General features: G+C 39.5%; 2 protein-coding genes across 2 annotated transcripts; both read left to right on the top strand.

The window, feature by feature from the left end:
* Nucleotides 1-4708: 4708 nt before the first annotated feature.
* LOC129770957 (zinc finger protein ZFP2-like) lies at nt 4709-7133 on the top strand. Its single transcript, XM_055774171.1, has 3 exons — nt 4709-6027; nt 6086-6253; nt 6312-7133. Exons 1-3 carry the CDS (start codon nt 5032-5034, stop codon nt 6936-6938), a joined length of 1791 nt encoding a protein of 596 aa, XP_055630146.1. The 5' UTR covers nt 4709-5031; the 3' UTR covers nt 6939-7133.
* A 2814-nt stretch (nt 7134-9947) lies between these two features.
* LOC129778555 (uncharacterized) lies at nt 9948-12364 on the top strand. Its single transcript, XM_055785524.1, has 4 exons — nt 9948-10127; nt 10191-11342; nt 11402-11770; nt 11838-12364. Exons 1-4 carry the CDS (start codon nt 10101-10103, stop codon nt 11937-11939), a joined length of 1650 nt encoding a protein of 549 aa, XP_055641499.1. The 5' UTR covers nt 9948-10100; the 3' UTR covers nt 11940-12364.
* The last annotated feature ends 2122 nt before the right edge of the window (nt 12365-14486 follow it).

Below are 14486 nucleotides of genomic sequence, written 5' to 3'. Positions count from 1 at the left end.
ATCAATCTGCACGTAGACAAATACTTTTCAATGGTTCTTCTCAGCGCATTCTGGGTATCTTTGGTCAGCTAATCCACTTCGGACAAGACGAGTCTCATATTCCCTCTACCCACTGGGATCAATTTGCTTGATCAAATTCGACACGACCACCCTGTTATATATCACGGCAACCGATGAATTCAACTCGATGTGGTAATTACTGCTGATGGTCCTGATTTCCACCTTCCGGTTCGAGGGCGTAGTGAAATTGATTATCTCATTGCGTAGCCGTTCCGCGCCCGGTTGGTAAAGTTTCCGCAGCAGACAGATGTGTAACTTGCGTTTTGTGGTAGTCCAGTTTGAACAGCTGGCGCGGTCGGTAGCGGTCAACCCAGAGAGCCATTGTACACAAAAATATTTGATGTATAATGTATACAAAAATACTTGGTGACTTGTTGTTTTCGTGTTGGCCTTTGTCAAAGTAAAAGAGCCCCCGCATGCTGCAGACTGACTTGTCGACCGATAGTTCGGTCGGCTTCTTAATCACTACGGAGAGGTATGCATGTGCGCACATTACACCGATTCAATTGGGTCGGTTTTTGCACCAGTACGCCGATCCGACCAAACTGTCGGCTGAAAAAAAAAGTCTGTAGTGTGCGGGGGCTCTAAATGTCATCACCTCCAGAGATGTCAGATGTTTTTTTTTGAAAGTCTTCGACAAAAAATTGAAATGTTGATGTGTATAAATGGCAGATATTTTTGTAACCGCGAGAATAGCAAAGTAATGTATAAAAAAAGGGGTTGTTAGCGTAGGGAATCAAGTCATAAAGAGTAGAAATACCATATCCCTGCAGCTAGTAACTAAAAATATAAGTCTGCAACAGGATAGGCAGGACATCAAACATCAGTAAAATTGCGAACATGTCTACAAATTTAGCACCGTTGCAATGATGAGAAACAAATTTGGTAAAAAAATCGAAGTCGAACGGGTTTCAAAATGCATTATTTTGCTAATTTCAAACCCGATGGGGATCCGCAATAGAGGGGATAGTCAAGGCGTGTCATTCCACAAACTAAGTACTAATACAAATGACACGTGTAATACTACGTAGAGTCGGCGAAGTGCCACTAAAAACATTAAGGCCATCTGAAAAGATGAAAAGAAAATACATGCCTGAAAATACAATATTCTTCAAATTATATTTAAAATGAAACTATATATTCACATCTGGCATCCCTGGTCGTAAAGAACGAACACAAAGAGGCGAATGTTGTGAATATCGCCAAACACCAAACCATCAGCTAGACTTCTGAGTGTCGCACTATTCTGACATTTCGGCAACAGGACACTCACCAAAGAGCTCGGATTTCTACTGTCAAGTAGAAGTTCACCATGTGTTAGTGTTGTGATAATACTCTTCTCACACTATTGAACTGGCTTTGGGATGGTCACCAAAGATAATCGTAGTACAAAATTTGTTGATTATCTTTGTGTGAGTACCATCACTTGATTCTCACGACAAATCGCAGCTCTGGCTGCGTCTTTCGGTAATGGTTAGGATCAGGGATGCAAGGTGATTTTTCCAGATATCTTCATATGGTACGGAAAAATGTCTTCAAATCTCTTCAAAAACCATATTGGGGGAAACAAAAATCATAACTCTATGATAAATGTTCTATTAAGGTGGGCTCAAATTCCAAAAAAATATAATGGATGATTCTAATTTGTCAAACAATTTTAATGAATAACTCAATTTGTGTATTTCAACTTTGATATTCATATCTCAAACCATATCCATAAAACTAATTACTAGAAAGGTGTGTAACCGGAAAACCTTCGATGAGAAGTGGTCGTAAAAAAGCGAGAGAATGACACTGAGGCAAGTCTTACTTCTTCTAACGATATGGTGGAGACGACAAACTTATTCCGAACAAGGATACCCGTGTCTGTGGAGTAAGTGCAATAGTTGAATTATTATAAACTAAGAGTGCTACAAAGGTTTTTAAGCAGGACAATTTTAGTAGAAATACGTTGTTTCAGTTCAACCGAAAAATGAACCTGAAGAAACTTCGAAACGCTCTCCAATAATTAGGCCGATTGTCGAACAAGAAGACTACGTCCATCATAAACACGTGTCGCAGATTGTTTTGCCGCTATATTCATAACTACGTGACTTTCATCCAGGAAGATACTTATCCATGGAGTGGCGACATCATCGCAGAATCTGAGTGCGAAATTCCGAAAAGTTTCAAAAGCTTTGCGAAACTCTACCTATCGGTCCGGGGAATATGAAAGGTAGTTTTTCTGTTTGTATGATACAATCCTGATTGATACATTCAGAATATTCTAACTACAGATTGCACGAAATATGGCGACAAAAGGCTCAGTATTGGAAATCGAAATTCAATCAGCTGACTAAGCAGTTCGAATTTCCACACAGCGCCTGAATAAAGTGTTCAATGAAGACCAGACGCAGGTGGCACGATATCCGAAGTATCTTCATTTAAGTATCATTCATTGATCCTGATTTTTTTTTTAATTTTTGTATGAACTCGAAAGGAATAAATGTTTTAATTTTTATAATTCGTATTTTTGTTTTAAAGAAAGAATTTTTTTCCTTATTTTCACTGCAGTGGGTCGTCAGCGTGGCTTGGGCGGGGCGTGTGATGCTTACAATTAATCGTGTGTGTTCTTACCGATGTGTTCACACCAGGCTAACGTGTCGTGAGCGTGGTTTTGGCGTGTGGCTGACGTGCAAACGAAAACACTCCACGCCGGCGATATTTGTACTTCTCCGCTTCTCTCTTGCATATATTTGTTTGTAGTAGTGACATTGTTTTATATTTTTGCGTTTTTTTTTAATTTTTACATTTTTCACCGTCCGATTTTTGTCCCGGATACGTCCAACGATGTTGGAATATTTAAAAATGAACTAATTTTCATTCTTTCATTCAGAAACACACATTGTCAATTTGTATAAAACACGCCGCTGGCACGGTGCAATGTGAGTGAATTAAAATATCGTGGCGAGAAGTAAACACGCCCCGCTCACGTCACGTTGACGCCCCGCTGCAGTAAGAACATGTGACTTTCAACACTTTTGGCTGGTTCGTTACTTTTATCTTCCATTTTGGAAGAATGTCGGGAGTGAGAACTGAACTCGTGACCTTTAGCGTGAGAGGTATTGGTGTTACCACTACGCCAGATCGCATCCAGTATAAAGGCAACATGTTTCTATAACGTCCGAAAACACATAAAAAATAATAAACTTTGGCGGGAAGTAAAATTTAATTATAATTTGTTTAAATTATCTCAGTAATACTGAAATTCCAGTTCCTGCCAACATAACAGCTAGATCTTTTTAATTCTGAACGCTAGTATTAATTGAAAAGGTAGTTCGGTTATTTTTAATAATTTTGATTTATTTTGCCTTTGACAACAATATTTATGCATGTAGTGAATCATAAAAAAGTAACACTTTTCCCCTCCCGATTATTGGACATTTCTATTGGATATTTTTGATTCGATCCCAATGACCCAGGTTTGTACTAGTGCGGATATAGAAGAGTGTTAAAAGTTGTGGAATATGGGCATACACGTTGTTTTAGATACATTTAGATACATCGTATCTTTCACGGAAGTATGCTTTCAAACTCCAGTAGGAAAACATTAATTTTGCATGTTCTGAAGTTCGATCACATCTCCAGCGGAATATAGGAGTAGAAGTGTTTATAGTTTGTGATCAATATCTGAGTGGAAAGGAGAAAGTCTGGTACGTGTTGGCAGTGCAGTTCGAATGGAAATATTGCGATTTGAGCCACGCCATTTCTCGATAGTTTGCAGAGATATTTGCATCAATCGATAGCACATTCTGTGCAAAACTTGACAGTTGTTGAGTAGAATAACGGTTTGCTATGTAGAATAACGGTATGCTTTGAAGTGTATGTTGTATACAGAGAACAAACACGGTTTTTGTCAGACACGTACCGGCACGAGCAAACACATGATATATTGATATTTTCAGACATAACAGATTCTCAGTATGGACCGGCACCACATACGTAGCGGCGATATTTTTTTTTTTTGGAGCGAGAAGATAAATTCGCGTTGAAGTTTGAGAAGCGACAATGACTATAATGTATTTCGGGTGGAAAACGTCCCTTTACCCTTTACTCTTTACCCTTTACCCTTTACCAATACAACCACCACAGCCGACACGACCAGCACGAGAAGCTGTGGTTCAGCCACAGCGTCACACGAGTCGTGTCTCATGAGCGTTGCGCCATCTCGCGTCTCCTTGCCAATTTGCGCCACATTCATTAGCCACAAAAACAGGTGTTATATCGCGCCAAGTTACTCGCGCTATACTCTTCTCAATTTGCGCCTGGCCTTAGAGCCCCCGCAGACTGCAGACTATTTTATGGCCGATAGTTTGATCGGCTTGATCAGTATGGAGGGATATGCATATGCGCACATTACACCGATTCAGTTGGGTCGGTTTTTGCACTAACAAACCAACTCGATCAAACTGTCTGACGATAAAAAGCATGCAGTCTGCGGGGGTTTTATGGTGAAGGGTTGCCTAATTTTGTTTAGCAACCGAATTTAGCAACTAGTGGAGATGTTTTTAACAGTATTTTTCAATCATGAATCAGTAGGTCAGTGCCTGAGATGTCTGTGGTAGTACATCAAAAGGAAACAGCATAAACTGCAACCGACAGCATTGCAAATGACAGTGTGGTTTTGTTTACAAATGATGTGTGGATTAATGATTCTGTTTTTCCTTTGAAAATGTGAAAAAAAATGTGATTATATCTATGAAAGTCAATCGATGCATAATCAAAATTCCTTACGCACTAGCCAAATTATGTAGCATTGGTGTAAAAGTATGGGAACAATAGCATGAATGCGATTTTCTCTCATTGTTCCTTAAGTGAACAAATCATTCCCCGGTCTATCGAGAATGAGATTTCCTAATCTAATATTAAAAAGTATGCCTCGCCAAAGAAATCTAATATAAGTCTCCGATAATAAGTCCTGCCAACACCAAAATGGTTCTTTTCTGTAAATTGTGCCAATTGCTTCACAAGAGCATGGACTTCATCGAGTGCGATGAGAGTAATGTGTGGCTGCTGGAGTCCGTGTTTAAGCTTAAGATTGTACCGGTCAATGGTCGAGTGGAACCAATCTGCCAGAAGTGCATCCAAAGGTACAATAAGGTAATGAAACGTAAACGGAAGGCGAACGGTGGATTTCCTATTTCGCAGAATCAGATTTTTCCAATCACCACGACAGTTACCTCCTCAACCCAGCTAGTTATTCAAAGGCAGCTGCAGGATCCGAAAAGAGCAGTTGCAACATCCAACCAGCTGAAAGAAGAAGACTCCACATCCACTGAAACTTCGATAGTTACCGCAAACAGTTTTCAGCTGAATATCACTGGGGCTGCGGCTGTCTACAGAACTGCCGGCCAGGGCGGACAGGGTAGCTCGGATGATGAGAGTTCCGTAGGGCAGAGTAGCGCAGTGGATGATGATGATGACGAAGAAAGTGACGTTGAGGATGACAGCAGTTATTCTAGCGACTGCTGTAGCGAAGATTCGGACGAAAGCAGTTCTAGCTCCATTACGACAAGCAGTAGCGAGAGCTCCTCGGAAACGAGAACTAGTCTTAGAGTAGATGAACGTGAAAGTGAAAGACCCGATGAAACGGAATCGAAGAATTCAGCTGAAAATTACCCGACAGCTGAAAACGAAAATGCACAAGTGGAGAGTACCAATGTAGGTTTAGGCGAAGTTAGTCCTGAACATGAAGTGAAGAAGGATCAAACACCAAAGAAAAGTAAACGAGAAGCTGGATCTTCTCAACATATTTGCGAAATATGTAAGAAGATATTCTCCAAGTCAATATATCTGAAAGTTCATATGCGAACCCACACGGGCGAAAAACCGTTTGCATGCGACATTTGTTTCAAGAGTTTCACTCAGGCGTCTAGTTTGAACACTCATAAGCGTTTACATACCAACACGCGCCCTTTCGTTTGTGAGGTATTCCAGAGAACTTGACAAATGCGATAAATTGAAACCTAAACAAAACTTATTTTAGATTTGTGGATCCGAGTACACAAGTTCAGGGAATTACAGGGTTCATCTCCGTACCCACACTTTAGAAAAGCCTTACAAGTGCAGCTACTGTGATAAGAGCTTCAATCAACTTTCGTCGAAGAAACTTCACGAAAGAATTCATAACAATGAAAAACCATTTGTCTGTCAGGTAACGTAGAAGACACACTCTTCCACCATACCCTATCACTAATGAATCATTTCTTCAGATCTGTTTGAAGGCGTTTACCAATATAAGCAACCTCCATGTACATTCCCGTATCCACAGTAAGGAGCGACCGTATGCATGCGATTTGTGCAATAAAACGTTTGCACAATCACAGACTTTGAAAACCCACATGCTAGCATTCCACACGGAAGATCGACCCTACAAATGTGACAGCTGCCCGAGGTCTTACGCAACGCAGTACAATTTGCGTAATCATCAAAACAGCCACCTAAAAGAGAAACCATTCGAGTGCAATTACTGCCAGCGCCGGTATACACAGAAGAGCACCCTCAAAACCCATCTGCTGTCCCACCGGACGGAAAAGGATTTCAAGTGCGAAGAGTGCGGCAAGTCGTACACCACTCGGGGTATTTTGAGCACCCATTTGAAGCATGTCCACAGCGGGAAAACGGATACGCCACAAACATATGATTGTGATTTGTGTTCAAGGCAGTTCAAACTGAAGGCCAGGTACCGGAGTCATATGCAGATGGTTCACAAGCAGGATGTCGAGACGACGGGCGATAAAGAAGTCGAGGAAGCTACTGAATCGGCACCCCTTCTTGATGAATTTGACTATCTCCCATCTGCTACAGTTCCAGAATTGGCAGGGTTTTCCTTCGATTAGTATTAGTGTTAATGGCATGTATTTTACGATGAACAGCGTGCAATCTATAGGAATACGTGATCTATACGATTTTTAGATCTTTTATATTTCCTAAATCTGCGGTTTATTTAAACCCATCTCCCGTCATCCGTTTCGGTTTAATTTGGGAACACATATGAGGCAAATAAAATGATTGTATTATAGCAGAGGAATTAAATATAAATATCTTCGTCGAACGAAATCCTTACAGCTTGTGTTTTATAACAGCTTTATTATAGCTCAGCCGGCAAACTTCGTACCACCCAAAATGGATTTTTTGTTATCAATACATTCACGTATTTTTACTAAGCTAACGTTGATGGATCCATTCGCAGAACTATTCATTGATTATTCTTCTAATTGACACTTTACCATTTCTTTTACTATAAATTTTCTAGTACTTCTACCAAAACTCATTATAATATAAAATTATTTTTAGATACAATTCTCGTTCAAGATTCTTCAATTACTTGCAAATAACATGTTTCTCCGTTACATGGAATACATGTTTGACATAGAAAATATAATAAAATGAAGACAGCTCAAATCGGAATATTTCTTTCTAGAGTTTTGCGTTTAACAACTTCTGGCGATTCTTTTTTTATATACGAAGATATACGAGTGCGTTTTTTCACCCATTTCCACTTTCGAACAAAGATCAATTTCGTTAGCTCAAACATGAAATCGACTAAAACCCCTTATCAAGATGTAATTGTAGAACATTTGGGAATTAAATTTTCCGAATTTTCCTTCAGAGTTTATCGAAAATTTCCAATTGTCATGTTTAGTTGGTAATATGGTTGGTTGAAATATGTGTAATATTTTTATGGGACCCTCCTTCTCCTTTCAGAGGATTTACATAACACTTCTTGTACTTTTCAATCCTCACATCCCAAATTTGTGTTCCAATTGTATGGCAGTCACCCCCTTAGCGGTGTAGAACCATCATAGACAAATTTATTGTCCCCTAGAATCTCCACATGCCAAATGTCGTTCCATTTGCTTGATTATTTCTCGAGTTATGTAATCCCCTCCCCTTTGAGAGAGGGGAGGAGTGTCGAACCATCATCGAAATATCTCTTGTCCCCTAATATATCCATATGCCAAATTTGGTTCCGTTTGCTCGATTAGTTTTCGAGTTATGCAGAAACTTGTGTTTCTTTTGTATGGCAACCTTGATAGTGTTCAAGTCCGGTAATTGCGGAGGTGTTTTGAGTTGATTGGGACATTATAGAGCAGGCACTCCCGCACAATGGGATCAGTTTGCTTCGAGTCATTATCCTGTCGAAAGTAGTAATCACGAGGGTGACCCAATTTCTGCATGGAAGACTGCATGTAATATTCCAGGATGTTCAATTAAGCCATCTTGACCATTACCGAATCGATAAACTCTATGGTTTCTGTTCCAGAAGCCGGCATTGTACCATACATCATCTGAATGCCGCTGCCGTGTTTTTCCGTGGGAACCAAATGCTAAAACTGCTGCATTAATCCTGGAGCTTCCTCCACACCATCTGTCTTCCATCCGGTTCAAAGAGATTGGTTTTCGTCTCATCCGTACCTTGTAAGGACCTTGGCAAGGATCTTGTAAGGACCTTGTTCCAGAACTCCATAGGTCTGTTTACAAATGTGTTAGCAAATTCTAATCGTTTTTCATATTCACCTTTGAGATGAAATACATTTCGAGCCCAACACGACCTCTATTCCTGTATGCTGCTCTCCGGACAGTGTCTGCGCTGACAGGTCTTCCGATGATGCCGGCTACTTCGGTAGTCAATTTAGGAATGTTTGTTTTAGGATTCTTTAGAAATGTTCGCACATTTACCCGTTCATCATCAGAAGACAGGATCCGTTTGTGCCTCTACCCGGGAGATTTCCATGGTGCCTTCGTATTTCCACTTGTTTATGATTTTCTTCACTGTAGAGTGGATTCTTCTGACAGCAGCTGCTTTTTTCCGCAATGTTTTTCCTCGACTAGTCTTACTTGTTATCATTGTACGTGTAACAATATCTATTTCTTTCCTGTTACTTGCCGTTTTGATTAAAAACTCTTTCAAACGTCAATGAAAAAACAAAAACCAACATTGTCCAAGCAGTGGTTGACATTGTGACATTACACATTGACGAAAAAAGTACGCTAATTTGTAATGATCTTACCTACAAAGTTTGTTTGATTGGAGAAATCTAAGGTGTACACTCAATTTGCTCCCTTGGCCGAGTGGTTAGCGTCATAACTAACATGCCGGGTGTTCGGGTTCGATTCCCGTTCTGGTCGGGGGAATTTTTCGTCAAAGAAATTTCCTCCGACTTGCACTGTGATCACGCGTATTCTAGAGGTTGCCACTCAGAATGCATTCAAGGCGTGTTATTTGGCATAGAAATCTCAACTAAGTACTAATAAAAAATGACGCAAGTAATACTACGTTGAGACGGCGAAGTTCCTCTAGGAACGTTAGTGCCATTGAAGAAGAAGAAGAACACTCAATTTTGCATCGCTAAACTGGAGATTTTTTCATCTTTGAGGACATAAAAGCACGACTTGAGACACCTCCCTCCCCCTTCGTGGACAACCGTGGATATTTCCTATACCCCTTCCCCTGTTGACAACGTGCGCATTTTTCCTTTTTTTTGAAAAAGAACGTGGTTGCGCCTAACACTTTCGCCGCGAGTGTTTCCTATATGTAATATTTTTGGTCCAATAAACAAAATGTACATGGTCAGTTTTTGAAATTCGACATGACCCTTTTCGCTGCCACCATAATATAAATAATGTAGAATAGTGAAAAACTCTAATGTAAAAGATTAATCAATGGAGAGTTCAACAAACGAACATTCCTATTTTAGGTGGATGCTCAACCATTTAGCCAATTTCCAATTTGGCTTATTCCCCATGGAAGAGAAATGTATTCACTTTTTATGAGTTTAGAAAGATTCTTGATTGTCATTCTTCGCAAAACCCTTCAGTGGCCTCACATGCAGAATCCAACTACTAGCCACCTGTTGAATGATTTCCGGGGGTTGATGATAACAATCATAAATATGAGTTTACATATATCGTTGATTTCTCAAGTGAACTTCTTAATTATTGATCAAACGTAGTCAGTTTTTGATCGCATATCACGCTGTTGGTTACATCTGGAAAGCATGGAAATTGAAAATTTACCCAATGAGGTAAGAGTTAGTGTATTCTCTAATTGTCTTGCTGTAATCAGTAGCGCACGTCTTTGTTCGCAGATTCTGGAGCAGATTCTCCGTTTGCTATCGGTAGAGGAACTAGAGAGCGCAGCCCTAGTTTGTCTGTCCTGGAAGAACATTATTCTGACGACCATAATCCCAAAATATGTTGCAATTCACATTAAACCTGTGCATCCCGTCACACATCAGTTGGTCGCTGTTCCTTCCGTTCTCTCAACACAAATTATGAGTCCGTATCCCAAGTCGCACTACAAGATTACGATTCCCGATGATGAATTGCCAAAGTGTACTGAATTCATAACTTTTTTCCAGCACTGTGGTTCGAATTTGAAATCACTAAACTTACAGGTTATGCAATTGACCGAATCGATACTTGAAGTCTTTCCCTATCTTTTCAATTTAGAAGAACTGATTCTTACCACAGAATCTGACGACGCTTATGGTTCCCTTCCTGAGAGCGTTGAACAGTATCTTCGTGGACTTAAAAGTCTAAAATCTTTAAAACTCCATCTCCCAAATTATCTCATTATTCGCAACCCGGCTTTCTTCTCGACAAACTCGTTAACCGCTCTTTGCTTCGAACGATTCGAAATCGAGCTGCGTTTTTTGAAGCCCTTCCTTTCCCAGTACTCCAACACGCTTCGCGAGCTGACCGTGAGGGTGGAGGAAATGAAACCGTTCCTTCATTACATCAACTCTCTACCAGATCTTAAACTGTTGAAACTCAACATAAAAAGCGCCGGTAACGAGGATGATTTCACCGATGCTCTAATCCAACTGTTCGACCAGCAGCCCCAGCTGCGTGTCCTTAAAATCGGTTCCGAACTTTCACTCCGTTCCGTTAATGTTATCCCCAAGATGCTGCCCCACCTGAGGGAGCTGGACTTCATCGCCGAGAGTGTCCACGACTGCAAGGCATTTGCGGGTCTGCAACATCTCCGCAAACTAACCATGTCACTGTACGATGTGCGAGCGTGGGATGAAACGGCTCGCCTCGAGAGTGTAGTTGAGTTTGCTCTTTCCGTTACCTTCCCGCTGGTTTCGCCAGCGATTTTCTACTCGTTCCCCAGCGTTCGGCGTTTCTATCTGGAGGATGTCGACGACGAGACGCTCATGCGAGATATTGTCGTTGTACAAACGCTGATGGAGAACATCCGGGGGGTGGAATATTTGGATTTGGAGAACTACGTGGTAGGATTATGTTGGTTTGAAATGTGTGTATCATGCTGATTTGTTATACTAATTTCCAGTTACGAGAACGAGAAATTTTGAACGATAGCGTGGAATCCTTTGCGAGTCTCGAACACTTGAAGATGCTCAAATACAGCTGCCGTGACATGTCGGACGCTTCGCTTCTAACGATGGTTTTACCAGAATTGCGCGAGTTGCATTTAACTCACTGTCCTGGAGTCTCATTTAAAGGGATTTCAATTTTGACCAGAAATTGTCCCTTGATTGAAACACTACATATCGAGTACAACAAAGTGGGCTTCAACGATGACTGTATGGATATCATCACGCGTAAGCTGGGTAATCTAAAGCGACTCTACCTGGTTAATCTGAAGGAGTTGAGCAATGAGACGATTGAATTGATTCTAACGAACTGTAGGAAATTGAAAGTAAGCGTTAAACTATTCCACCTTATAAAAAAGAAAGATTAACATGGTCTTTTATCCATATTTGCAGGAACTTACATTCTCATATTGCGTAGGAATTACTATGGGGAAAGCCGAAGCCATTGGAAGATTGAGTGCAATGAAAACGTTACGTAGTCTGATCTACAGTTAAGCAGTTCGCTGTGGCAATTTGAATCGGAAGTCGTTCAATCGTAGCAAATTGGCAAGATACACAATAAAGACGCTTCGTTAAAGTCGTTAAAGTACTTGGCTCATGGTATATTCTCTTAATCTTTCCTGATTTCCCATTGTCCTGTGTTCTAGCCAGCCTTGGAGACCATGGTATGACTCAACATTCAACACTGTCTATTTATTTCCTACGGTGGAATGTTTCATTCCACAGGCAATATAATCCTTTAAATTCTTTGGTTGAACTCTAACTCATTTTGTAGATAGAGATGCTTTCTGTTCATTCTGCCACGCGAATTCTTCTGAAGACAATACTTCGTTCTTCAGCTCATCCACTTCTTCGCTCGAGCCTCTTGGTGCCATCATACTCAGTTCTTGCTCAGCCATTAAATCTTTGATACACGCTATGTTTTAGTCTTTCACTTAGTTGATATAGTTGATCGCCTCGATCGCTTAGTGTATAGGTTGTTATCAGGGTAAATGATGGTGATTTATCCGATTTAGGATGATTTGATGCAACTAGTAATTGCAAATCGTTTTTTCTTCATGAGAATCACATATAATCAAGACAAGTTTTGGTTTGTTGAAAAGTCTCATGTCTCTAGTTGCTAATAATACGATAAAGTGCCTTAATTATCCAATTTATTCGATAGAACTCTTTCTGCTCTACAAAACAATGTTGATTGTATTTATGAGTTATTTAATTTTTTATTAGTTTTGATGCTTCATTCAGATTTCTGAAACATTATAAAACTTCAATACACTCTCAAAAGTTACTAGAGCTAGCGATTGAGTTTGAGATTGCAGTGGAACGTTGTGGGTGTAAAGACAATGGTCGTTTAAGCAATTTTGCATACCGGAAATTAAAAAAAAATCTTTTATACTACTTTTTGCAAAGAGTCAATTTTTTTTTATTTTTTACAAAAATTTATGACTCAAAAACTATAATACTATACTACACACAAAATTTTGGTCCAAGAATAAAATGTAGGAAATTGTTTGAGTAAAAAAATACCAATTTATTTTAAAAGAAAAAAAAAACACTAAAAAATATTTTTAAAAATTGATATTCGTTTTTCTCAAAAATGTGTATTTTAAAAATTCTCAAAAAAATATATGAACAGTTCTTACAATTTAGAATGAGTCACCCATACATCGGAAGATGGACAGTTTTACAGGAAAAAGTTTTTGTAACAACAACTTTTCCATGGCTTCTTTGAAAAAAAAAAAACAACTCACCCTAATTTTGTTTACAGCCAAGATAGCGATGAAGCGTGTTCGACAAAGTTTTAGATTTTATTAAAATATGAACTTTTGTCGAAGACATTAAGATTCTATCCTTTATAGTTTTTGGTATACATGGAACTTTTGTATGGAGACTCCTGAAATAATAATGTTTTAATCATAACATTTTTGTATGTAAATTCTTGCATTTAACATGTTTCTAAATAGAAAAAAGTTTGCAGAATATGTAAACCGCGATAACTCAAACATAAAAATCTTACGAGTTAAACATCAATACACTCTGTCCAACCTCTGTAAGACCAGGTGATAATCTTGCTGCTTTGTGTCATTGTAAACAAACATTGCTTCAATTCATATTCTTGTGTGTAGGTATTGGTGACTACAATACACTTCATGATTTTCATATATGTGTGTGCAAGCGTATGTATTTTCAACTGTCAAGTTTCTATAAGACCAGTTACATTTTCCGTTGTTTTAGTTGTTTTGTTCAATTAAATCAGACAAATGCCGAAGGGAAAAGTCCTCGCGGAGAGAGAAGAAAGACAAATCGATGTATTTCACCAAGAAAATGTTGGTATCAGAGAAATTTTTCGTCGGATTGGACGATCCCATCAAGCAGTGCTCAATTATTTGGCGAATCCTCAAGGATACGGTAAGAAGGAGAGAGCTCCAGGTAAATCGAAGCTCTCTGACCGGGATAAGCGGGAAATAGCTAGTTCGAATATCTCAAAATCGCATGTGTAAATAAAGCAATATTTCAACTACTCAACTGCTCGGGTGACAATTCGTCAAATTTCGGTAAAAAATCCTCGCAAAAAGAGGGCTTAAAAAGTTAAAACTCCTCATCTTACACCATCTCACATCGGAAAACGTCTGAAGCTCACATGAACCGACAGTGGAACATGGTATGTTGTGACAAAGAATGTGTCCGAAAGAATACATTTTGCTATATACCATAACGAAAAGTTCTTCAATGTATAGGTTATCTTCACTGACGAAAAAAGTTCAATTTGGATGGTTCCTAAGGTTTCAACGGGTACTGGCGTGATTTACGGAAGAAGTAACAGTATTTTTCAACCAGGAATTTTGGTGGAGACTCGTGCATCGTTTGGGCGGGATTCTGCGCAACCGGAAAGCTCGAGATAGCTTTCATATCATTCAAGGATTACACATATGTTCTGCAATCCTCTCTCCTACCGTTTTTGCATGGGATCACATTCCAGCAAAACAATGTTACTATTTATACCCGCAAGTAAACTAAGCAATTGATTAAGGACCAAAAACT

This window comes from Toxorhynchites rutilus, chromosome 1 (assembly GCF_029784135.1).
Source record: "Toxorhynchites rutilus septentrionalis strain SRP chromosome 1, ASM2978413v1, whole genome shotgun sequence".
Taxonomy (NCBI): Eukaryota; Metazoa; Arthropoda; class Insecta; order Diptera; family Culicidae; genus Toxorhynchites; species Toxorhynchites rutilus.
Note: the sequence above shows the minus strand (reverse complement) of the source record. Positions and strands in the feature narration are given on the sequence as shown.

Coding starts and splice junctions, on each gene's coding strand:
- LOC129770957 (XM_055774171.1), top strand. CDS start 5,032: ATGGTTCTTTTCTGTAAATTGTGCCAATTGCTTCACAAGAGCATGGAC. Junction 6,028..6,085: donor CGCGCCCTTTCGTTTGTGAG/GTATTCCAGAGA, acceptor AACTTATTTTAG/ATTTGTGGATCCGAGTACAC. Junction 6,254..6,311: donor AAAAACCATTTGTCTGTCAG/GTAACGTAGAAG, acceptor TCATTTCTTCAG/ATCTGTTTGAAGGCGTTTAC.
- LOC129778555 (XM_055785524.1), top strand. CDS start 10,101: ATGGAAATTGAAAATTTACCCAATGAG. Junction 10,128..10,190: donor TTGAAAATTTACCCAATGAG/GTAAGAGTTAGT, acceptor CTTTGTTCGCAG/ATTCTGGAGCAGATTCTCCG. Junction 11,771..11,837: donor CGAACTGTAGGAAATTGAAA/GTAAGCGTTAAA, acceptor CCATATTTGCAG/GAACTTACATTCTCATATTG.